Source organism: Scheffersomyces spartinae, assembly GCF_019049425.1.
Source record: "Scheffersomyces spartinae strain ARV_011 chromosome Unknown scaffold_22, whole genome shotgun sequence".
Taxonomy (NCBI): domain Eukaryota; kingdom Fungi; phylum Ascomycota; class Pichiomycetes; order Serinales; family Debaryomycetaceae; genus Lizanozyma; species Lizanozyma spartinae.
Window position 1 is genome coordinate 152,628 of NW_025065069.1, and position 24,241 is coordinate 176,868.

Below are 24,241 nucleotides of genomic sequence, written 5' to 3' on the forward strand. Positions count from 1 at the left end.
AGTACTTGGTAATGGTGGATCATTTAGGTACTGGGACCATATAGGCTAGTCATTGTCGTGCCTATACCAACAATTCGTAGACAGCTAAACCGAAACTGAAACTGTTGATAACATACGTTCATGCTAATAATATCATACAAATTACACTCAGTGCACGATGAAATTGAGTCTTTTCACAGAATTCGCTTTGTTTGTTTTACTTGGTAGTTGTCAGGAAATCACGATCAATTATGGACGAAAGGAGTTTGGAGTCTTGTCATACAATAAAGAAAGTACAGAAGGTCCTACGTTTACTTTGAATGAAAGAAGGGGGGGTCATGAGCTGGTGAAACAGGCTCAATGCTTTAATACCAATGATCTCAAAGACCATGAATGCTTTTTGTATTCATCCATTACCAATGCAACCAATCCTCTACAGAGTTTACAATTCTGGTTGTATCTTGACGAAAATAAAGACATTGCACGTATCAGCATTTCCAGCGGAGAACACCCTGAAGGCGAGGTTGCCGTTATAAAGGAGATTGGATTAGCTCCTGCTCCCGTCCTCAGCAATGTAGCACAAATGAAGAAAGAGAAGGGCAATATAAGGAAGCCACCAATGCAAAAGGTTATAGTGACGAAAGTTGTAGAGGACGAAGACGGAAACAAGGTTGAGGTACAGGAGGAGAAATTAGTATCTGAAGAGGAGAACTTGTCTTGGATTGAGAAAAACTGGAGGTACCTTTTAATTGGGTTCCTTGTATATCTAGCTGTCAGTGGAGGTGGCAAGAGTGAGGAGGAACAAAAATAGAAAACATTATATTAATGAATAATGGTAATCATGAGATAGTAACGAAAGATATTCATAACACAATGAACTGAACTAATAAGGTGAAACTTTGTTTTACAATGTATTTGAATACAATACAATGTATTTGAATACGATACAATGTATTTTAATACAAAAGAATTTATATTTTCTTGAAGAAATAGCCAGCCATCTCGCAATTCATTCTACTCGTTGACACTTGAGCTCGTAACTGTAGTGGCATGGCAATGGCAAAAACAGTCTGCTTTGCTTGAACTTGGTTCATCACCGTAGTAAATGACTACAATCAATCTACAACCACTACTTCTACCATTTACGGTTGCAAGTGGCGTGCATGATACTCACAATAATAAACTGTTGTGCGAATGCATGTATATGAACGCACGTCAATATTTTTGAGTCAATTGCAAGAGAAATCAGCTTAAACATACCCCGGAATACATGATGTGTGGTTGCTTGATGGTTTATGTAGTTTAATGCAGCACTGCGTTTATATGTATCGGTTTTCGTTATAGGCAACACTACAAAGGCAGCGTATAGGAGACATGTACGTGACGCGAGAATACAAGTATTTTAGTACATCCTGGTAGTTGTCATCACTCATCATCTGCAAACATTAAACCCAACTGTTGTTAAAAATGCGGTCTGCGCGAGAACGTATGAAGTAGAGCTCATTATCATAGAGTCCATAACTACATTTTCTCTTTTATGTGCGACATTCAACGGCTCTGGTGATAAGTGGACTCAGTCAGGTACAGAAACGCCGGGCTATATTATTATGGAATAATAATGACATTAACAGTTCAAGTAAAATAATGCTTTGCATCACAGTTATAATTGAATTAAGGTATATCAATGTACCCCATTCAATGGTTTCCACACTGAGATTCAACCCCGCTCAAAAGTATATCACACTTCCTCGCCATTAAAGATGTCCATTATATTTCGTCCATTATATTTCGTCCGCTATAATCGACCGTTCACCTACTTCGTTGTATATCAATCCAGTCCATCTCATAACTCTATCGCCTGACATTGTCTCTTGCCCTTAATCGCACCAACCTATAAGAAATTAGACTTTCGTAACAAATCACGGGTTACCCGCCCTTTAGAGGTCGAAAATTTTTCCAGCGAATCAGATTGGGTGAAAATTGGCATTACTACACACCAAGTTACAAAGTGAACCAACTCAGTTTGCTGGTACAGGGAGAGACATTATTATCAACTCTGATCTTTAAAGCTGGTTTGAGACCTCCCTTTATAAACCCACATTATAATAATATACAGCGATGTTGGCAGCAAGAGCGTCTATATTAAGAAGTGCCAGTGCCACCACCAGACGGAATCTCTCTGTTTCCACCAGAAGATTGGCCGAAGTCAATGTTACTGTTGATGGTAAAACCGTTTCCATTGAAGCCGGTTCTTCTATTATTCAAGCTGCAGACAAGGCAGGTGTGACCATTCCTCGTTACTGTTTCCATGATAAGTTAGCCATTGCCGGGAACTGTCGTATGTGCCTTGTTGATGTTGAAAGAATGCCCAAATTGATTGCTTCATGTGCTGTTCCAGTTCAAGAAGGAATGGTGGTTCATACTGATTCTGAAAGAATTAAAAAGGCAAGAGAAGGTGTCACCGAAATGTTATTGCAAAACCATCCATTGGATTGCCCAGTCTGTGATCAAGGTGGTGAATGTGACTTACAAGAACAATCTCATAGATATGGTCGTGATAGAGGTAGATTCCAAGAAGTGGTTGGTAAAAGAGCAGTTGAAAACAAGGCAATTGGTCCATTGGTTAAGACTTCCATGAACAGATGTATCCATTGTACAAGATGTGTTAGATTCTTGAATGATATTGCAGGTGCCCCAGAATTTGGTACCGCTGGTCGTGGTAATGATATGCAAATTGGTACCTATGTAGAAAGAAATATCAATTCAGAAATGTCTGGTAATATCATTGATTTGTGTCCTGTCGGTGCATTGACCTCTAAACCATATGCATTTAGAGCCAGACCTTGGGAGTTGAAGAGAACCGAAACCATTGATATCCATGATGCCGTTGGTTCAAACGTTAGAGTTGATGCCAGAGGTATTGAAGTTATGAGAGTCTTGCCAAGATTGAACGATGATGTTAACGAAGAATGGATTTCTGATAAGACTAGATTCGCCTGTGATGGTTTGAAGACCCAAAGATTAACTACTCCCTTGATAAGAAATGGTGATAAGTTTGAAACCGCTACTTGGGATGAAGCTTTATCATGTATTGCCTCTGCATACTCCAAAGTCGCTCCTAAAGGTGACGAATTCAAGGCTATTGCCGGTGCATTGACCGATGTTGAATCTATGGTGGCTTTGAAGGATTTAACTAACACTTTGGGCTCCGAAAACACCACTACTGATGTGAAACTCGCTGTTGATGCTCATGGAACTGATTTCAGATCAAACTACATTTTCAATTCTACCATTGATGGCATTGAAGAAGCCGACCAAATCTTATTGATTGGTACTAACCCAAGATTCGAAGCTGCTGTCTTGAATGCCAGAATAAGAAAGGTTTGGTTGAGATCTGACTTGGAAATTGCTTCTGTAGGTGAAGAATTCAACTCTACATTTGGTCTTGAACATTTGGGTACCGATGTTAAGGCCTTGGAATCTGCTTTGAATGGTGAATATGGTAAGAAGTTGGCTGGTGCTAAGAAACCACTTATAATTGTTGGCTCAGGTGTTGCTGAATCAAAGGATGCTGGTTCCATTTATAAAGCAGTTGCCGAATTTGCTTCTAAGAATTCCTCCAACTTTGCTGCTCCAGAATGGAACGGTGTTAACGTTTTACAACGTGAAGCATCTCGTGCTGGTGCCTTGGATATCGGGTTTGCTACATACAATGAAGAAACTGCTAACACCAAGGCCAAGTTCATCTATTTATTGGGTGCTGACGAGGTTAAGAACTCTGAAATTCCTAAGGATGCATTTGTCATCTACCAAGGTCATCATGGTGACATGGGTGCTTCATTTGCTGATGTTATATTGCCTGGTTCTGCTTACACCGAAAAGAGTGCCACTTACATCAACACTGAAGGTAGAACACAAGTTACTCGTGCAGCTACCAATGCACCAGGTGTTGCCAGAGAAGATTGGAAGATTATTAGAGCTGTTTCTGAATATTTGGGAGCTGCCTTACCTTATGACGACATATACGCAGTTAGAACCAGAATGGCTGATATTGCACCACATTTACTTAGACACGATGTTATTGAACCTGTGTCTCAAGATGTTGCTAAGCTTGGTATTCAAAGCTTAATTTCCATAAACAAATCATCATCGAAAGTAGGAGATTTATTGAAGAATCCTATCAACAATTTCTACTTTACAGATGTTATTTCCAGATCTTCTCCAACCATGGCAAGATGTGTTGCTACATTTGGTCCAAAGATCGACAAGGTTCAAGATGAAAACCCCGACATCAACTTTTAAACAAGAGGTAGTAATTATCAACTAATTCTTACCCAAAAAATTTGCATAATGTCATGATGTTTTATTATTATTGTTCCTTTCCCTTCTCTCCGGTGCTTAAGCTTGCCCGATTAGTTGGTGCACTGATTGATTACAATTATTCCCATGAATCACTACGGTCATTCTCTTCTATTCGATGACCACCTGTCAAAGATAAAAGCTTATACATATTTATACACTAAGGTAACTTTATATTCCATACGTTTAAAAGTCTAATGATGTAGTAATGCCTATTAATGCTGAAAGTATTGCCCTATATTTGATACTTTTTGTCTGAGTTTAGTAAACCTGACTTGGAAGTCGATGACGTTTCTTCGAGTATTTGATATAACAATTTAGAACCAGGAGTAGAAGAAGAATCTTCAGCAGTATTGGTGACATTGTCGCTGACTTCTTTATCTTTCGATATTCCTCCATACTTACCATATTCAGCTATCTCGACCTTCTCATCGTGATCTTCCTCCTCTTGAGAGCTTTCGTCATATGCAGGTTCGCTTGCGGCCTTATCGTGACTTTCTTCGTCCGACTCTTCGTCCGATTCTTCCTCCTCCACCGCTTCCTGTAACACTCCCCAATGCTCTGAAGGTTTAGTGGCTTCGACTGCTGTTGTTGCATTCAACACATAGCCTGTGTTCGAATAGACCAAGTCTAGACCCGGGATCAAGAAGTTGGAGTACGACGGTGGCTTCCCTAGCCGTTCCATAACACTTATCCACGGTGGTGCGACATTGGACGTAGAACTTTCTGTGAGCCCTATGGCTTGTCTGAGGTCGTTGGAAATAACACCGGGCTTCATATCTTGTATTTGTTCCGTATAATCATCTGTGGTCTCTCTTCCCTCGTAATAAACATCACCAAACGCATATAATCTGGGTTTGGATTGATGCTTGAAAAATGCATCGTGTAACTTCTGATAGTCTATATCGAGTTTCCCCATCTTGGGCTGGACTCTTTCTCGTTGCAGTTGTTTAAGAGTCCGTGAATCGTCTTCTACAACGTTTCTCATTTCTTGAATTCCCGTATCAGCAATGTATTTGGGGAGCTGGAAGGGGAGCTTTTCAATTCCCTTTCTGCCCGAGAGAAAGTCTCGTTTAGACGACCAATGTTGCGGCACAGGAACAACGTTCAGCTGTAGTTTCATATAAACATGTAGAAATGGGTCTTTGGCATCAACATCTGTTGGTTCAACCACACTGGGGTTACTTGAAAGGGCCTTTAAGGCTGCCAATGAGACTTTGTTTCGTTTTCTTAGTTGTCTAGCAGATAATGCTGTACTGTCACCTTCATCATCACTATCAACTTTACTATCATCATCATTATCATCATTATCATCATTACTAGCATCTTCATCTTCCTCATTCTTTTCCTTGATGGTTTTAACTGGCCTGTCTTCTGTTGCAAACTGCTGGAACACAGAACTATACTGTGAAAACAACTCTGAGGATCCTACTGTGTCTGGTTTGCCTTCCTCTACCTCTTTAGTTGATGATTCATTGGGAGTAGCGTCATTGGGAATCGTGTCACTGTCAGTAGGTACTGGCTCCGAGAGTTTATCCGAATTGGAGGTGAGTTTACGAAGTTTTGCTTTCTCCCGTCGGACTTGATTCTTACTTCTCTTTGCCATTACCTTGTGATAATTTGGTTTGACCAATTTGTATAGTTCTACAATACTTCTCTGTTAACTAGAGAGGTACGACATTTGATGGTGATGTAAATGTCGTATCAAAAGAATGTCGTCAGACCATTGGTCACTACCCCATGTACATTTAGTAGCGTACACATAGTAGCGTATTAATAACAGGGTATGAATGGTGGCGTATTCCTTAGTATATACCTTATATATATTTTTAGGTCAATTCAGATTCCGGTTCTTGTTCCGTGTGCTTTTGAAGGCCAACAACCCGGGAAGCCAACTGATCTAGACGAGCATTGATCTCTGAGTTACTCTCTTCCAACGACGTTAAAAGCTCGCCAATTTTTGTATCTACCACATGAGCGATATCAAACACAGTTACCCCTGATTGAGTCTCTGCTGGTTCTTGTTCAGGTTGAGGGGAAGGGCCGGTCTGGACTGTGCTTGTGTCTTTAGTAGGGATTAGACTCGACACCGTAGATGAAGCAGAAGACATTTCGTCACTCATGATGGGGAAGACAAGTGAAATAAATGGCTAAATAGTTTACCTGATAAGAAGCAGAATCAGTCGACTGAATTAATGCTCATTTGGCTTGAAGTTCGTTTGGGTTGACTTAAGTTTTGGTGTTTTCGCACTAAAACTTCGTTGTTCCAAACCACTGGGTACTACGTTAATGTTCATTATCGTTCGAGAAATATGTTACTGTGGAACGTAGCCTTGACTTATTTTGCTGCCATTGCAATTGCATCCGCACATCAACCAAAGGTATTGGGCGAACGATTAGGAGTGAAACATAATGTTGAGATCTTAGACAGTCAGATTCCGTTGGATGCTGCCCAACACTACTTGAAGCACCAAAATCTGACTTTGAAGTTTACTATGGTTCGAAGTAAGGCAGGTACTGATTTTGAAAAGACATATTTATGTAGCATTCCTGAGAGTAAACATGTTCAAATCTTGGACCAAGTGGCAGGCGACAACGACTACGACAACCACACCAAGATGAATACGACCCAATTAATCTCAACAGGTATTGAAGTTGTGGGACAATCGTTCTCCTTAAAACAGTGTACTTTTGATTATAGTTTGGGAAACGGATATTGGTCTTATGGATATTGCTTTGGAGATAAGATCATCCAGTTCCATAATGATCATCAATATTTGATGCAGCATGGGAAACATAGAGCCATGGTCCCGGAACGGATATTCCAATTGGGTAGTTTTGATAAGAGACAAGCTCTGCGATTTGTTCCAAAGGATGAATTTGATAATAAATCCAAATGGGAAACCAACCAGCTTGAACCCAAGGATTTCGAGTTGGTTTCCGAATCAGAATCGAATGGGGCTCGACGTCAATTCACAAGACGTGCACTTAAACATACGCTAAACGGTCAGCAATGCGAAGCGTCTCGAAATCTTGATCGAACGGTGGAAGTTATTTACAAGTGTAATCCTGAAACCAAAATGTCGGGGACACCTCAAATCTTATCAGTGCAAGAACTTAGAACATGTCAATATCTTATGGAAATTTCGCTTCCAGCACTTTGTCAAGTCGAAGAGTTCCTTCCAGTTTATAAGGATGCTTCCATCACGAACATCAAATGCAAATCAGTTAATGAGAATGCGATGGTTGGCGAAGAAATGCTTCAACATCATCACTCACTTGACACGTTCTTTGATTACGTGGATCTCTCAGTGTTACTGAAGGAACCTCGAAAGAATTTACGGGTACTGCTTTCAGACTATTCCCTTATAGCATTAGGCGAAGGGACATTTGTGGGTCACCATAAAAATGAAGGGCCGATAGGTACTGATGTGGCTAGCATCGTCAATCTAGTTGTTTACCTGGGCATAGAATCTAACCCTGAAGCCATAGAGAAGTCGCTCCAGGTTGCGTTTCACAATACTATTGGAAGCTCAATGTATAGCCCAAGAGAGGAGCTTGTTAAATGGGAAGATTCGTTTGTTCTTTGGTATCATGGGTTTGATGTATATGGGTACTATAAATATTTGGTGAGAGTACAGATGGAACAAGGTGAAGTGACGGTACAAATCGTTGATCCAATTACAGAATTAAATAGACTCGGTCAGAAGGTAATAAAGCCTAAGGCAATGAGGAATGCTTTTGAACTGTTTCACGAGGGCCAACCTATGAAGAAAGACATGGAGAGACACATGAAACATCGGAGACCAACTAAAGATGCATTCACAGTAACAAAGAAGGTAACAGAAGATGCTATTATAGAGGTTACTGAAACAGAGAAGCTAACTGAGACACAGGTGGTTACCCAGGAAGTTACTGAAACAGAGAAGGTCACAGAGAAGGTCACAGAGAAGGTCACAGAGAAGGTCACAGAGAGGGTCACAGAGAAGGTCACAGAGAAGGTGACGGAAAAGGTTACTGAGACGCAACAGGTTACTGAAACTGAGATAGTTACTGAGACTCAGAAGGTTACCGAGACTCGGAAGGCGATTGAAACTCAAACTATTACAGCTGCAAACTCTCAAACGACCGACACTCAAATATTGCTCCACGACGAGTTATAATTGCCATTCAGATAGTGCATATTTGTCAATTACAAAGGGATATATCATGGGTTTAACGTACAGCTAAATAGAGACACACGGATATTAGCTATAAGTATAGACTGTAGTCATTCAGATAATTGTATGCGGTTTTACCGAATACCAAAATCCGAAATCCTGCATATACTCGATCACCCCAGCGAAAATTGACTTTGAATAAAAATCTACAGCGAAGACCAGATTACATACTAAACCGTACACCACATCAAGTCATGGTCAATATGCTTCACCTCACACGGCTCCAACAGCCGACTCTCCGCCAGTGCGTGATGGCAAGAAGGCACGTTTCCTTCTTCAAGAAAATGTTGTCGCTTGAAAAGACTCCTGAAGAATCTAACACCAAAATGTATCCCTGGGATGAATCCCCTTACGAAGACATTCGCACGAGGGCTGCTTTAATTCGGTCCAGGGCCCTATGTCCTGTGACGAAGAAATCAGTCAACTTTGTATGCCCTTATTCTGGAATCCCCACTCATCATGACGAGGAAGCATGGCTTAATGATCATGATTATCATGAGAATAAGAAGTATGAGTTGTTGAAGAAGGTTAACTTGTACGAACACGATCTACGTTCTGGACGAAAGTTTGACGAGTTCGTATTCCCTGGTGCTCAAGAAGTCGACTTTACTCCAAACTTATCCAACTGGGATACTTTTCTTTATACCCGGGACTTTAGTCCCATGAATACTGAATTCAATATGGCTGCTGCTTCGAAAGTATTGACATATCCTGTGACTATTGCTTCTATTTTACATAAATATTCACCACACGATGCTCAACCCAAAGGTCCCGTGTCTGTCGAGGGATTGAGATCAATGTCAGCTTTGCATTACACGTTGTATCCACCATTTTCAAAGGGTAAAGATTCTGAAGTTACATTTAAGGAACGTCCTATGAGAATTTTTATAATTGGTGCCAAGATGGAAGCAATGCTTCCAGGTTATGTTTGGAAACAGTTTGGATATTTGTTCCCAGAAACCAAATTTGAGTTGCATTTCATTGGGCCTGAATGTTATTTCAACCCTGAAACGCGAACTTTTACATCGACCGATCAACCCCACGGGAGACCGTTGATTAAGCGTTATGACGATCAACTCACAATGCATTATCATACCCATTACTTCCATGAGGTCTACGATATGGGAGATTTGTTCCCCTTTGATCCTTATTTGGATGTGTTCTTCCTCTTCCATCCAGGGTTCCAAACAGCAGATTCCGTACACTGGGATAAATCACTCAAGGGTTTACTTGAATCCAAATGCCCAATTTATGTTACTGGTTATCATGAAGTCGATGCAGCTCGTGAAATTGCATGGTTGGAAAACCATCCATTACATGATGAAATGGACTTTTTAATGGATCAATGCCCTAACCCATTTGGGTCGACAAAATTAGACTTGGTCGATTCTAATCCTACCGAAACATTCCAAGCCAATAGTGACATCTTTGCTTTCCGTGGTAAACGGTACCATGCCATTAAAGTTTAGGTAAAGTTGTCTTTGTTGCCTACTTCTTGTAAATAGCTCAAAATTTCCGACTTCAATCGTGGGACGACCGAGGTTATATTGTTTTCTAAATAGTTTCATTCCATTCCAATTAAAGCGTGCTTTTTTTCTGTAAAAGGAATGGAGGAGATCAAGGTCGATTTATTGGTTCGCAATTAGACGAAGTTTTTACAGAAAATGTAAACTAAAAGATTCAAAATATACTACGGAAACGTCGTAGAATATTTGTTTACACCAATTCATACTATTTATTACAATGGATATCCCCTTCACTTTATGGTTACAGGTGGAAGAGATAGAATGTGATGATAATAGTCGGATATTCTCTGGTGCATCATATGCTATCAATGCGACATTATCGCATCGTATTGATTCCTTAATTTATCTGGTGTGCTGGCGACAACAAAAGGTGTCGCCGCTTCCCCCGTTACTGGTATCCATGTATTACCAAGGTCGTCGATTAAGTGATAATGAGACCATTGGCCAAGTTCTCGAGGTAACAGTACCTTCTAGAGCAACAAACACAGGTGATTTGATTATCATGAGGATAGAGCATGACCTCATAGGATTTGCTCCTAGCCATCCACTTTTGCTCAGTTCGTTTGAAGTAACTTTACATTGGGTTGACAGTAGTGCCAACGCGAGATCATATACAACTACTGCGAACCTCGCAACGACTTCAGGCCAACTAAAGCATTCAGTGCGAGATTCAGGCGTTGTAGAGCGAGGTAGTGAATTTGGTTTCTTAGTTGAAGGTTCAGACAGACCAACCTGGGACAATACTTTAATCTTGTCTGAAATTATCGAGTTGGACGTTACACCATTAAAACCTGTCCATTTGACTTTAATATCGAACACGCATCTAGAAATCTCCAAAGGTAATTTTGAATTAAAATTTGTATCAGAAGAAGTATTGCACCCAATTTATATCGAGTGTACCTTAAATCGACCCTTGGAGGTAATTTACAACGATTTGTTCGCACAATTACGGTTCCTCCACATAATTGCTGATTCTGCGGTTCTCAAACTTTACTACGACAATACCAAAATTGACGTTACAGAGGGAAACCTAGCCACTTTAGGACTCACTGAAGAAACCTTAAGAGTTTTAAACAACGTGGTAATAATGAGCTACAGTATTCGAGAACAATGGGAAAAAAGTAATCATCATGACCGTCAACATCATAATCATACGGGTACCATAGCCGACGACAACAGTTCCATAACGTCACATCAGGGGAATCAAATGGACGACGAAACCTCCCATCCAATGGAATCAACTACTAGAGAAAGGGATACAACTCTGTCACCTATAGCGCTAGATCAATCCGGCTTTACTCCCATGAAGGTGCCTTCGCCCATTGATACAGTGGATATACCAGAGGAAGAGGAGGAGGAAATGGATTTGGTGGCAAAACACCCGTTACCTTCGATTGCACATTCAGCTCAATTGCCTGATGATTTCACTACGAATAACAGTCTGACGTACAGTTTAACGAGCCATGACAACGAGGGAAGAATAATATCCATGTATTGTCAGCCGAGTTCAGTCGACTTGAGCCAAACGGATGACAACAATGCCAGTAATCATTCTTCGCCCGCTCCACCGCCTTCACAACCACAGTCAAATTTACTAGATTACTACGACGATGGACGAACTTTGGAAAGGACGGTTTCACTTTCTTCACTTGAGAGGAATCCGTCAGATTATTTCGTACCCGTTGTGCCGCCCTTCAAGCTTACATACAAGGATGAAACACTTTTGTTGGATATTTCAGATGTCATTGTTGTTCCTGGCACTGAGCCTTATGCTCTTATTAGTCCTAGGAGTATTCATAAAGTCAAGGGGTTTTTGGATCTTAATAGTTGTCCAAGAATCGAAGTGATTCCCGATTCCTTAAAGAGCAACGATGAGCTTCAACGGACAAATGGCTCTACGACGAGTAGTTTCGTACGAATGTCCTCTCATAGTCCATCTCTTGCACAAGAGGAGCATGAATCACGTACCGACATTCCCACTCCGACCACTGTTGAGGAAATAGTCAATGATAACCCACCTCCGCCAGAAGTGGCTGAACTCGATCCTCCGGTTGTACCACCCGTGAACTATTTTGCTATTGTTATTAACGATATACGAAACATCAGTGCGGGAATTATAGGATCAGCCATAATTTGGTATTTTATTGGTGTTAATCTTAATGTAGACGTGTGGCAGTTGGTTCTCGTCTACTTGATATTTCTGGTTATGCATGTCTCCGTGTATTTTACAAAATACATCGACACTCTTGCTGCTAATGATAACTTGTCAACTATGCAAAAGGCATTGCTCGCATATCTTCGGTTGATCCACACCATAGTTAGTATACCTTCTAGTATGGCCACTCCACTTATTAATTTTGCATGTTATGAGAGGTTGGATTATCAACGAGTTATTGACCAGATCGAAGGGAATCTGGTAATTTTGTTCAAGCATAGACTTAGAGAAATGGCAGGTAATTTTGTATTATTTGTGTTGGTTATGTTCACATCGCTTCAGGAACGTATTACACGGGAATTTGTCTCACGACAAATTTTGGAAGCCGGATACGTCAAGTATGAAATCAGAAAGTTGAAGGCCAGTCCTAAATGGGAACTGGCAATAGAGGAGAAGGATATTTACAGAAAATTAATAGATGTATGTGAGGTTGGATCAAATGTCACTGCTGAACGTCAAAAGGAGTACCAGTATCTAATAGGCTATTTAATCTTGTGTCACGGAATATTGAATCCATCCGGGAAAGCCATAGAGGAATGGATCCGTTTGGTCGGGCTCGCCGATGCTAAGTTGGGCGAGGAATTGAGGAATGTTCACAATAATCCAGATGGGTACGAAAAGGTTAACAATGTTATCGAAGAGAGTGAATTGATTTCTAGGGGAGAAACTCACTCCACGGGTACAGAGGCAAGAGTAGAGATTGAGGCTGTGACAGACGAAAATCTTTAATAGCCATAAGGTAATAATAATAATAATGATAGTAATAGTAAGAAACGTAGGAAAATACTGCTGACGTACAGGTTAAATCGTGTAAATGGCAGTAAATTCGTTGCTCGATGGAAATAGGTTTCAGGAGGTACATTGGCCCAGTTATTACACCGATGGTGGAAGATCTGAGCATGGATTTTCACTCACTCTTCGGGGACACGGTTATTTTTCCAACAGATTATGTATCAGAAGTTGGCTTCCCTCGCCAACAATATTATACAATCTTACTGATCATAACACGACCGGTATAATACCGTGTTGCCTTTGTTGTTGTTTCATCGTGTGCAGTTTTGCACACAACCGGCACCGGCTCTTCGGGATACCTTGTTACACCGCCGCCTTTGTTCAAAATATGTCAACGCTTTTCTGGAGGAAGGTGTGTCAAGGAAGTGTCAAATAGCAAAGATTTAAATGTGTCAATCTACCAAGCGATCTGGCAAGCAACCAATGATCATTGAAACGAAATTGTAATTGTCAAAAAAAACGAATCGAATAGAATGGTTATCCGTAGTAATTATATCAAACGAGACCAAATCATATCTAGATAACGTACGTCATGAGTCCAGACCCGTTGTAAATTTCAGAACGGCATCAATCTATTGTTTAAATTTTTTATTTTGTCGTGTTCTATTGTTCATACAGGGTGACAGGTTTTCCAAACCACATTTGTTTTGTAAACATAACGCCTTAACAATAACGTCAAACATTACACCATGATACAAGACCATCCGCCTTACAAATTTCCCACTATATAAGGGCATCCAAGCTCCCTGTTCCCAAAAGTTCAATCTCATCTTTTTTTCTTCAGTACCACTCAAACAAACTTATTAGTCTTTCGTTCAAAAATGCAATTCTCCACTGTTACTTTATTCGCTGCCGCTGCTGCTTTGGTTGCCGCTGACGTTACTGTCACCGAAGAATCTTCCACCCTCGTCACCATCACCTCTTGTGCTCCTGATGTTACCAACTGTCCAGCCAGAGAAACCACTGCTGCTGTCTCTGTCTCTTCAGCTTCTAACTACACCATCCCAGCTAACGTTACCTCTTACGAAGGTGCTGCTGCTAAGCCATTCGTTGCCGGTGCTGCTGCTATTGCTGCCGGTGCTTTGTTGGCTTTGTAAGTTAGCTAGTGTTTTTGATAGATAATTGTATAGTACTAAGATTAATACCCTTATATTTTATTTATAATTGATGTAGCTTACGCTCATGTGACTGCTTGAAAGCATTACTCATGCATATGCATGTACATGTGTATGTGTATGTGTATGTCGGGAAGTCTGCTGGTTTAAGGTTGCATGTTTATACTTAAGTACATTATATGTATGTACAAGATCTATTTAGCGGTAACGTTCTTTGGTTTCCTGCTTCTCTTCTTAACGTCACCCTCTTGGTGATTCTTATTGGATCCTTTCTTATTCTTCTTCTTGGTTGACTTGGGCTCGGAATTCAGTCCCATCTCCCTTTGAACCCTAGCAGCTTCTTCTTGCCACCATCGGTTGAACTCTTCTTCTTGTTGGATCTCCAAGAAGGTCTTTTGAATAACTGGCTGCTGTTCAGTCCGCAATGATTCCTCCAACATTATTTCCGTCAAGGAGGGGGTCGGAGTCGGAGTCGGAGTCGTCTTGGATGTCGTCCCCAACATTGGCAACGAAGCCAATGTCAGAGAAAGTTTCCTCTGGGTCGACGACGACTCCACAGATTTCTCGCGGTAATCACCACTACCGCCATTTGGCGCAGTCCATGGTGCCATAGGAGTTGAAGCAGCAGCTTTTGGCACCTGATTGAAACCACTCGCCATGGTTTCGTCGTTGGCTTCTTGAGCCAATTTCTTACGTTGCTTTTGAGAGATCCGCATGATTGGCTTCAGAAGCACCTTCTTATTGATGGCAGTCTTTGTTTCAGAGATCCGCTGTTCCTCAACCACTGTGGTTCCTTTAGCTACTACTTCTGTAGCCTTGGGAGAACCCGACGATGACCCAATACTCAGGGTCGACCCATTCTTCCAAGCCATACCTAAGGAGGGGAATCTGTCATGGCTGGATTGTGTCGGCGTTGAAGAGTTTGTCAGATTCACCGACCCGGTTGACGTAGTCAGTTTCAAACCTACTGATGAAACAATAATATTTGAAACCAAGTTCAGCTTAATAGCTGCAGCAGGAGGAGAAGTCTGTTTTATAGGTTTGAGACTTGATGACTTACGACGACCATAAACCACTGTTTCAAAATCATTATCATCAATGGCATTTTCAGAATGGTTTCTTTCAAGCACAAGGTCATTGGCCAAACTGTTTCTTAGGTCATTCAAAGCATTCACAGAGTTTCTGGTAGAACTCTTTCTGGACCTCCTTTTTTTATTCTGCACATCAATAGGAGGATTTGTTTTGGAATCATATTTAATATCAATTAATGGTTTAAAGGACAGATACCCTTTTTTATCACTCATGAATATTTCATTGAACCCCTTAACATCATTCACAAATAAAGCAACCATACCCTGGTCTTCAAACCAGTGTTGTTTGCTTTTGATCAGGTCGTCGAAAGATGATGATTGTCGGCATTTGCTCAAAACTTCAAATTGTTCTTCAATCTTTTGTAAAAGTGTGTATGAAAGCTCAGATAATTCAAATATCAAAAGCTCCAAGTTGTCAAATAAAATCCATGCACAATTTAAAAAGAGCTTTTTAGCTTTTAAGTTGTCTGAATGGATCGTTAGCACTAACACATCGTCCAAGGTAATCATATCTTTGAGTGCAAGTTCACATAAGGTTTTCAATGGCAACAACAAGAATTGATCAGCTATCTCCATGAGCTCAAGTAGGAAGTTAGCAAACTCAAAGGAATTACCAACCGTTGATTGAACGGTATTGAAGACTTCTGCATCACAAACCCCATACAAATATCGTAAAATAGTTTCAAATTGAAGACATGTGATATTTTCCAACTCTAATCCAAGTTCATTTGTCTTATTATTATTATTATTATTATGGTTCTCTTCATGCCATCTCTGAGAGAAAAGAGTCTCAAAATATGCTGATCTGCATATCAATATGTATGTATGACACTTTATTTGACCGTCACTTAACTTAACTATCAAGTCTTTATCTCCATCTTCCACATTAAGAAGTGCTGGCCCAAATTTCTCTACAAACAACTGAGTAGAAGAATGTGAAGTATTGACTCCAATCTGAAACGTATAAACCATGTTATCAAAATCACTTTTGAGCGCTTTGTATTCTGGTGAATTTTCGCTAGGGGAAATGTCCAGATGATCATAACTGTCGTCTGCCAACACAACGACTTCGTTCGTATAAATATAATGAATTAACATCAAAAACACCTTCAAGTTTATGCCACTTTCAAATCTCAAGGTGCTATCACTGGAGTCATAAAAAAGTCGTACATGTCCATTATCAAATAGAGAACCCTCTTGGTCCAGAAACAACTTCTTGCACAACACAGATCTTACTTTAAGAACAGACTTATGGGCACCTATTCTGATAGTAGGGTAATCTTGAAACTCAAAGAAACAATCATAGCCACTATAAGAGGTAGTGGACGCCTTATTAAATACTTCCTCCCAATAAGTCAAATCTACGGGTATAACATATGGTGATGCTAAACTCCATCGCTTGTACGTTTCTAATGAAGTCGGTGGCTTATTCTTGCTGTAGTCATATTTTGATTTAAAAGACGAAAGTAAAATGTCGTCCAGTGACTTGGACTTATTATCAACCATCATTTCATCATTATCATCGTCAAAATTATCATGAGGATACGCAAAATCTCGGATATAGAAATTGGCTCCACCATCATGGTCAGACTTAAACAATTGATCTTGCTTCCTATCCTCTGGTGCCATCATGGTGCAACTTAAATGGGAAAAATCAATAAGGAAATCATTCAAATGAACTTTCAATGGTAAAGCATCCATTGAATCACGAATGAACCCAAAGGAAGTAAAATTGGCATCGCATGACACTTTAACCACTTTATTTATGCCATCTAATCTTTTAAATTTAGTATTTGTCACAGTATTAATGAAAGTTGGAGTCATAGTTGTTCCAGAAATTGAATTCTGTCTCAGTTTCGAGCCATTGTTCTTTCGAAACACGGATCCATCTCTGGTACACAAAATAATGGAACCATCATGAGAAATATCCAAGTCAACTACGTTCATATCTTCGTTGTATGGTTTCCAAATTGAAGAGTATTTGATACTCTTGATATCTTTTGTCAAATCAAACCCTAAAACATCTCCACTGTCCATTAATAGTGCAATATATCCAAGGTCTCGGAAACATACTTTAACTATCTGTCTTGCTCTTGTTAACACAGCTGGTTTGAAAAAATCAAATTGCTTATCTGATGCCTTCACAGGGATCTTAGGAAGCTTTATATGTTGATAATTGTAAAGAACATGGATATCATTTAACACAGTGATCACACAAGTACATGTTTCACAAGTTTCCACAAGTTTAATCTCATCTCTGAATGATATGGCTTTGGGTTTACTTTGGAATTGTCCCTTATACGTTTCGTCTTTGTATCTGAAGTCAATGGTACGTGAAGAGTCGGTAGAGAATCCCATTTGCCCGATGGAAAGACCCCAAGAATACACTTCATAATCAGTGTACACCAAGGAATGGATCTTGGAGACAGACACTCCTTTAATCGGATTACGACGCAGAACACCACCATTTTTTAATTCTCCAGTATTTATATGGATTGGAGTAGCTTCAAAAGCATTGGGGAAATCAACTAGTGACCCCCCCCTGCTTTCATTCCCGGGACCAATAACTCCCAATTGGTAATAGTTATTTGCACCCCAACCATAAACACCACCATCAACTCCAAGGACTACCGTGTGGTTATTTGATACGGCCACTGTCTCTGCCTTCAAGTCTTCAACTAGTTTGAAGTTATATTGATTGGCCAAATTACCCCGAGAATGGCCCAATCTACCGTACGACCCAATACCACAAGTGTAGACGTTCCGATTCCTAGTAATAAGCACCGAATGGTACTTGGACACCCGAAACTCTTTGTACCGCGGCATCGGTAAGCCGTTGAAATTGTGGATATGACTGGTCATATTTGCCTTGAAAAACTTATGTGATAGTCTTGTGGGGGCTATACGATCTGACGTATCACCAACTCCCAAGTTGTTATTATTATTGGCCCCAAACACATACACTTCACTGCCACCTCTAGCGTCACACCACCACGAGTTGGTGGGATCGTCGTATTCATTCACTAGTCGATGGCGTCGTATACGTTTTTCCAACTCAAACTCATTGGTCTCGTTGATACACGTGGGAACTAACATCAAATCCTTATAATTGTTATGTATGAGTTGCATAGGTGTGAGTCTGTTTCTGTCCTTGCATCGAAGCAAGTCACCAAACGTCATCCCAGAGGCGTCACTCCTAAAGTAATCCTGGAGACACTTGAGACATTGCATGCGTCTGTAGAATACCACATAATGAAGAACGTTCCATCCACTTTCGTAGTCAATGAAAAGGAAAATGTGCTTTATAAAAGGATTCTTAAGTAAATGACGCAACAAGTCGTAACGGTTACATAGCACTATAACATGCAAGATTGTTCTACCCAATACATCTCTTTGGAGGAGTTCATCTTTTGATAGTCTAACTAACTTCTGAGGTAAGGATTCTTTATTAGTATGGGGGGGCTTCACCTTAACGATCATCGTCCAATCTGCTCACCACATTCGGGAAGTATAGTATGTATATATGTATGGAACAGCGCAGCAAAATAGAATGCAATATGAGTGTACATATGTATGTATATATCAATGTACGATATTTACGAGAACTTCTGTACATTGATTGATTCATTCGCAACGTGGAGTTACCAAAAAATAATTGTACATATACAATCTAAAAATCAATAGTTATTAATTAAATCTTAGAGTCAACATATATATACGAAATGAATTCAAATCAATTCGACGTCACATCACATCACATCACCAGTAACTCTTTGGATATTTCTGATGCCAAATCATTATCATCAGCACCATCTTCTTCTTCTCCAGCATCGTCATGTTGTTCCTGCTTGGGTATTATCATGTCCTCATCTACTTCAGGTAAGAACATAGCATTGGCAACAACTTTCTTCTTTATCGATGATATCTTCCCAGTAGGTGGTAATCTTGGTCTGATATTTCTATTCTTTTGAGGAAGCTCTTCGTCTTCAATCAATAGCAATTTGTCATCTGGTGGGAATTCCGTAGATTCATTCTTCTTCTTTTGTTGCTTAACAAAATGAACTTTTGACCGTTCCAAAAGCTTGGTATAAAAGGGCTTTAAGATCCCAATTTGATCCTTAATGGAACTAGCAGTCAAATTTCCAGGTTCATAATCCTTCAAGTCTTCATATTTAGACCTTCTGTTAGCATTATTGTTATTAGAAAACGAGTTATGAAGTCGGGTGTGGAGCATGTAAAGTGGCATGGATGAACTCATAAGCTCGTATTCCTTATCCAACCCTAATTCCTTCAAGCCAAAAAAATCATCTCCTATTTCATTCAGGAAATCTCCAGTGACAAATAAATCACTATTATCATCAAAATTCTTTTCATTCATATTCTCTAAGCCTGGTCTTAACAATTCTTTAAGAAAGTTCTTCAACTTGGTGTGCAAGTCAAACAATTTTTGTTGTTGCTTTATTATCCGTTCCTTAACAAATGTGTACAAATCGTCAGGTTTGAAAATCCCATTCTCTAAAAGTGATAATAAAATAACTTCTCGTGAAGACTTCAACTTATTCTTTGAAGTCGTCTCAGTATGTGTCTTGAGTGACTTGATTAATCCACATAAGAACTTCTCAGCAACTTGTGTCATAGTGTTGATAGCAAATGGTTCAGTTGATTCAAACCCTGTTTGCATAATAACTTTGGCTATACTTCTTCTTAAAGCTCCATATTGTACCTTATAAGTATAAGGGTCATGGTTGGTCAACTTGGAAACTGGATCAACATCAACTTCTTTCAACGTTTCAATCTCTGGAGGTTTCATTTGGGTGTGATGAAGAAACTGTTGCGTTTGCATTTGTCTAATTAATGCAATCTTAAAGCAAATCCTCCTTATTTCCTGTATTTGGGAAATGTTGTCCACGTATAACTTGTTTAACCCACTCTTTTGTGAAAGAACAAATGGAGAGTCTTCTTTCGTGCTCAGTTGCAAATAAATATCAACTAAATGTTGCTCCCATTTCTCTTCATCATGTTCATCAATACCCTTATACTCTAAGCCAGGAACTCCATCACTAACATCGTACTCCAATAAATATGGCTCATCATTAACCAAAAGATTGCTAGTTTTAGATAAAGCCTGGGTTGGGTTCAAGTAATGAATAAATTTCTTCATGTTAAGACTTTTCCTTAACAATGCTGGAGCTGTGGCACATAATTTACCATCACTGCCAAACATTTCAGCTCTTTGAGCACAATAATGGGCACGAGATTTGGCGGTCATGGATCTCCAAGCAATTAACTCTGGATCAATTTCATCGTCTTGCTCAGCTTCAGCGTCACGAGCATTTTCATTGTTAATACGTTCGTCATCTTCATCTTCATCGTCGTCATCATCTTCTTCCTCTGCATCATCTTCTTCCACCTCTTCAGTATCTTCTATTGGCTTTTTTACAGCAGAAGTTTCTTCATTCGGAATAGGAGTCCCTGCTGCTGTAGATGCGGCAGTACCGTCTGGAATGGGTGATCCAAGTGCACTAACATCGTTTTCTTCTAATTTAATGGGGTGATGTTGACCTTGACCTTCTCTTGACCGCTTCCGACCTTTCTTTAGTGACTTACCTGTTGAAGAAATGTGACCAGCAGCTTTTGGTTTCCCCCCATTCTCATTATCAGCCAACTCGTTTTCTTCCTTCTCGATCTCTGATCTCTTACGAACAACAATGTTGGGGATCGAGGGGATAAGTTTCATTGCTTTCTTTTGCATTGCAAGAGCATGAACTCTAAGGAAATGTTTGGGATCGGCATTATAAGTTAAACAATTAGACCAAATAAGCATGACATCATCAACAAACTCTTGTTTAGAAGTATAACTGAAATTTTTCAATTTCTTCATGACTGTATTTAAATCCATTGGTTTCTTAATAATAAGGGCATAGTTGGGTGCTTCTCTTTTGCTAACTTTATTTAAAAAGGGAGTTGAATGTTCGGTATACCCACGTAATTCAATAATGACTTTCTCACATGCTTCATATAATTCTTCTTGACCAACTCTTTCATCATTGGCCCATTTCCCTCTATTTTTACGAACATTCATGAAAAGTGATCTTAATTCATGATCGTTCAAATCTATGTCATCTCTTTGGCTTTGAATGGCATTCAATAAATGTTTGAGCAGTGAAGAGTTTCCCACTTCGAATCCCATAATCAGAGATTCTGTACTTCCATTTTGCTTCAGATCATTACCATTATTATTATTATTATTTTTATTATTATTATTATTATTGTCTTTGCTATTCTTCTCGAGTCGCTCATCAGATAACTCCAATTTTCGACGTTTAATAAGCGTTTTTCGGTCGTATTCAAAGTTGTGATATATTCTGTAGGAGTCTCTTATGAGTCTTTCTTGATCATCTAAGCCTGAACCTACGCCACCAGTTGTTGGGGTAGAATTCATAGCGGGAGTTGATGCTCTTCCGTTGTTTTGATTCACTGTTAATAATGGGCTCTTTGCTTTGGTATAGCCAGCTTGGGTGGGAGCCTGCTGGGCTCTATCACGAAATATAGACAGAGGAACCTCGAGAACGAGTACTTTGGAGTCAGCCAAAAACTTGAACTCGCTAGTTGAATTGTCGTCGTCCACTTGCATTTTATCTGTGTTATTTTCTGTTCTCGCTTCATCATCATCATCTTCTTCTTCATCATCGTCATCGTCGTAATCATCATTGAGGTTTCTTAGTATTGGCTTCTCTATTTTGGGTAATTTGGCAAGTATTTCTGGCTTAGAAGAACCATCAACAGCAGCAGCTGAGCTGACAATATCTTCTTCATCATTGACTGCCTCTATAAGCTTATAATAGCTATCACCGTCATGATTATTATCTTCCTCCATACCATCTTTATAGTAGAAATCCACACCCATCTCCCATAGCAAGTACCTCACATTAAAGGCAAGGTTTCGTAGAGCCACTTGGCCTTCTTCAAATAGCAGTTCCGGTGCATCAGCAGAAGCAGACTCCGAGTCCTTGGCAGTTTCAGTGTCACATTTATACAATAATTGAATGTTCCCTTCAAGGAAACTCTCCCATATTTGCAACTTGTCAAGGCTAATGACATATTGCAAGATTGCCAATTGGTATTCCGTTAGAAACACGTCAAAAAACTTATCGTCATTCAATCTTCTAGCCAAACTTAAAAGCTTGCCATAATCAGTTCTTTCGAACCAATCTAGTTTCTCCATGTTATAATACAGTGGCCCTCACTTGATTTCACTTGACTTCACTTCACGTCTAAATGCAATCAATATTGTTACACGTCGAATCTTCAATGCTTCGGCCACAAAATCACTAATGCGTCGGCCCTTAAAGCTGAAGCTATGCCGATGTACTGCAAGGATTGATCGATGGTTAAGTTGCACTCACAATGCTTCAAGCTTCAAGCTGCTTCGGTATTTTCATAGTGAAAACAGTTTAGTTGATTCAAAGTCGTGTGTGCAACAACTTGATCGGGATTCGAACATGGAACATTACACTATGTGGCTGACACACGTTACAGTGGATCAGATTACGCCTAATACTGCTGTTACAATCACTCATTTCAGGACCAATGGCGTCTTGAATTACTTACATACTGTGCTTATATATACTTGAAACAACCACAAGAGACAACACACCAAAGTGGGATAACCTGAAGAAAAAAAAATGCTCTTATTAATTGCAATCAATCCACGGCAGGTGTTAACGTCAGCAAGGATGCCTTAAGTCACACGCACGAATGGAAATCAAAAATCTAAACGGCATACTTCTTTGTCCATTCTTTAGCAATAGCCTCGTATTTAGGTCTATCCAGCTTGTAGATATGGGCAATTTCAGGAACCAATGGATCATCAGGATTAGCATCTGTTAAAAGCGAACAAATAGATAATAATACCTTTGAAATAGTCAAGGCGGGGGACCATTGGTCTTTCAATATGTCTAAACAAATGTTTCCGTTTCCGTTGATATTAGGGTGGTAGATCTTTGTGGTGAAGGCAATCTTTGGAGGCTTGAAGGGGTAATCTGTGGGGAAATGGATTGAAAGGAAGAATACACCTCCAGCATATGGTGAGTCTGGGGGTCCCATGATAGATGCTTGCCAGTGGTACAAGTCATCACCGACTGGACCGGCTGAACAGGAAGATGGGGGGTCTCTATAGAAATGATGTTAGTATGATGTATAGGGCGTAGTCGTATTAGTCAATAGTACTTGTTTGCGGTACGAGCCTTGATGCGGTGGCAAAATGGAATGGAATGAAACGAACCCATACAAATCAGAATGGCACAAACCCACAGGATCCAAATACTTTAATCAAAGTCAAAAAAATATTACCAGTATCAAATTCAATCATATGCAATCAGACATCACGATGTTCCACCAAAAGGGCCATACTCAGCATTCCTAGTGACCAACACTAATGCAACTGGACGGATACATACCTGCCTAAGTCGGCCAACTCCTTATTAATACGCTTTAAAGACATGGTTTGGTAGGTATTATTATGTGCGATAAAATGACTATGAATCAAATTAGAGAGAGGAAAAGGAAGGGGAATTTTTTTAAGTAGTACGTTGACTTTTCGAGCTTTTTTTTTTGTTAGTGGCATTTCGGCGACATTAGGTTTGCTTCCACCTCTTTCCTTCGGATTACCATCACACTACTTTGAGAGTGGTGGCACTATCAGTTACTGCTTTTGGCACTTTGTGTCGAACAATGTCGCATATTAACGAATGCTTATGTAAGGAGGCCAGGATTTCCAACTGTAAAAATGTCGTCAAAGTATAATATGGTCATATTACCTGTCGATCTTAACGTCTTCATTACCTTTATATCCACTTCCATTTGTCCGGATAGCGGAAATCAGTACGTTTCTACGCTTGTCGTAAGCTCAGTCGACTGTTTACTTTCCATATTGAAAACACCT

General features: G+C 39.9%; 10 protein-coding genes across 10 annotated transcripts; 6 read left to right on the forward strand and 4 right to left on the reverse strand.

The window, feature by feature from the left end:
* Positions 1-157: 157 nt before the first annotated feature.
* On the forward strand, positions 158-790 carry KQ657_002689 (uncharacterized protein; the record flags this gene model as incomplete). Its single annotated transcript, XM_043193443.1, has 1 exon — positions 158-790. The coding sequence occupies one exon, from the start codon at positions 158-160 to the stop codon at positions 788-790; it is 633 nt and encodes a 210-aa protein (XP_043047452.1).
* Positions 791-2,097: 1,307 nt separating this feature from the next.
* NUO78 (uncharacterized protein) lies at positions 2,098-4,281 on the forward strand (the record flags this gene model as incomplete). Its single annotated transcript, XM_043193444.1, has 1 exon — positions 2,098-4,281. The coding sequence occupies one exon, from the start codon at positions 2,098-2,100 to the stop codon at positions 4,279-4,281; it is 2,184 nt and encodes a 727-aa protein (XP_043047453.1).
* Positions 4,282-4,573: 292 nt separating this feature from the next.
* KQ657_002691 (U2 snRNP complex subunit) lies at positions 4,574-5,944 on the reverse strand (the record flags this gene model as incomplete). Its single annotated transcript, XM_043193445.1, has 1 exon — positions 4,574-5,944. The coding sequence occupies one exon, from the start codon at positions 5,942-5,944 to the stop codon at positions 4,574-4,576; it is 1,371 nt and encodes a 456-aa protein (XP_043047454.1).
* Positions 5,945-6,650: 706 nt separating this feature from the next.
* YOS9 (uncharacterized protein) lies at positions 6,651-8,501 on the forward strand (the record flags this gene model as incomplete). Its single annotated transcript, XM_043193446.1, has 1 exon — positions 6,651-8,501. One exon carries the CDS (start codon positions 6,651-6,653, stop codon positions 8,499-8,501), a length of 1,851 nt encoding a protein of 616 aa, XP_043047455.1.
* Positions 8,502-8,809: 308 nt separating this feature from the next.
* Positions 8,810-10,027, forward strand: MSS51 (Mss51p; the record flags this gene model as incomplete). Its single annotated transcript, XM_043193447.1, has 1 exon — positions 8,810-10,027. The coding sequence occupies one exon, from the start codon at positions 8,810-8,812 to the stop codon at positions 10,025-10,027; it is 1,218 nt and encodes a 405-aa protein (XP_043047456.1).
* A 274-nt stretch (positions 10,028-10,301) lies between these two features.
* KQ657_002694 (uncharacterized protein) lies at positions 10,302-13,028 on the forward strand (the record flags this gene model as incomplete). The annotated part of the gene is made up of 1 exon (XM_043193448.1): positions 10,302-13,028. The coding sequence occupies one exon, from the start codon at positions 10,302-10,304 to the stop codon at positions 13,026-13,028; it is 2,727 nt and encodes a 908-aa protein (XP_043047457.1).
* A 595-nt stretch (positions 13,029-13,623) lies between these two features.
* Positions 13,624-14,188, forward strand: KQ657_002695 (uncharacterized protein; the record flags this gene model as incomplete). The annotated part of the gene is made up of 2 exons (XM_043193449.1): positions 13,624-13,640; positions 13,876-14,188. 2 exons carry the CDS (start codon positions 13,624-13,626, stop codon positions 14,186-14,188), a joined length of 330 nt encoding a protein of 109 aa, XP_043047458.1.
* Positions 14,189-14,400: 212 nt separating this feature from the next.
* Positions 14,401-18,777, reverse strand: KQ657_002696 (uncharacterized protein; the record flags this gene model as incomplete). Its single annotated transcript, XM_043193450.1, has 1 exon — positions 14,401-18,777. The coding sequence occupies one exon, from the start codon at positions 18,775-18,777 to the stop codon at positions 14,401-14,403; it is 4,377 nt and encodes a 1,458-aa protein (XP_043047459.1).
* Positions 18,778-19,051: 274 nt separating this feature from the next.
* SPT7 (SAGA histone acetyltransferase complex subunit) lies at positions 19,052-22,522 on the reverse strand (the record flags this gene model as incomplete). Its single annotated transcript, XM_043193451.1, has 1 exon — positions 19,052-22,522. One exon carries the CDS (start codon positions 22,520-22,522, stop codon positions 19,052-19,054), a length of 3,471 nt encoding a protein of 1,156 aa, XP_043047460.1.
* A 548-nt stretch (positions 22,523-23,070) lies between these two features.
* Positions 23,071-23,800, reverse strand: UBC4 (E2 ubiquitin-conjugating protein; the record flags this gene model as incomplete). The annotated part of the gene is made up of 2 exons (XM_043193452.1): positions 23,071-23,470; positions 23,757-23,800. The coding sequence occupies 2 exons, from the start codon at positions 23,798-23,800 to the stop codon at positions 23,071-23,073; spliced, it is 444 nt and encodes a 147-aa protein (XP_043047461.1).
* Positions 23,801-24,241: the final 441 nt, after the last annotated feature.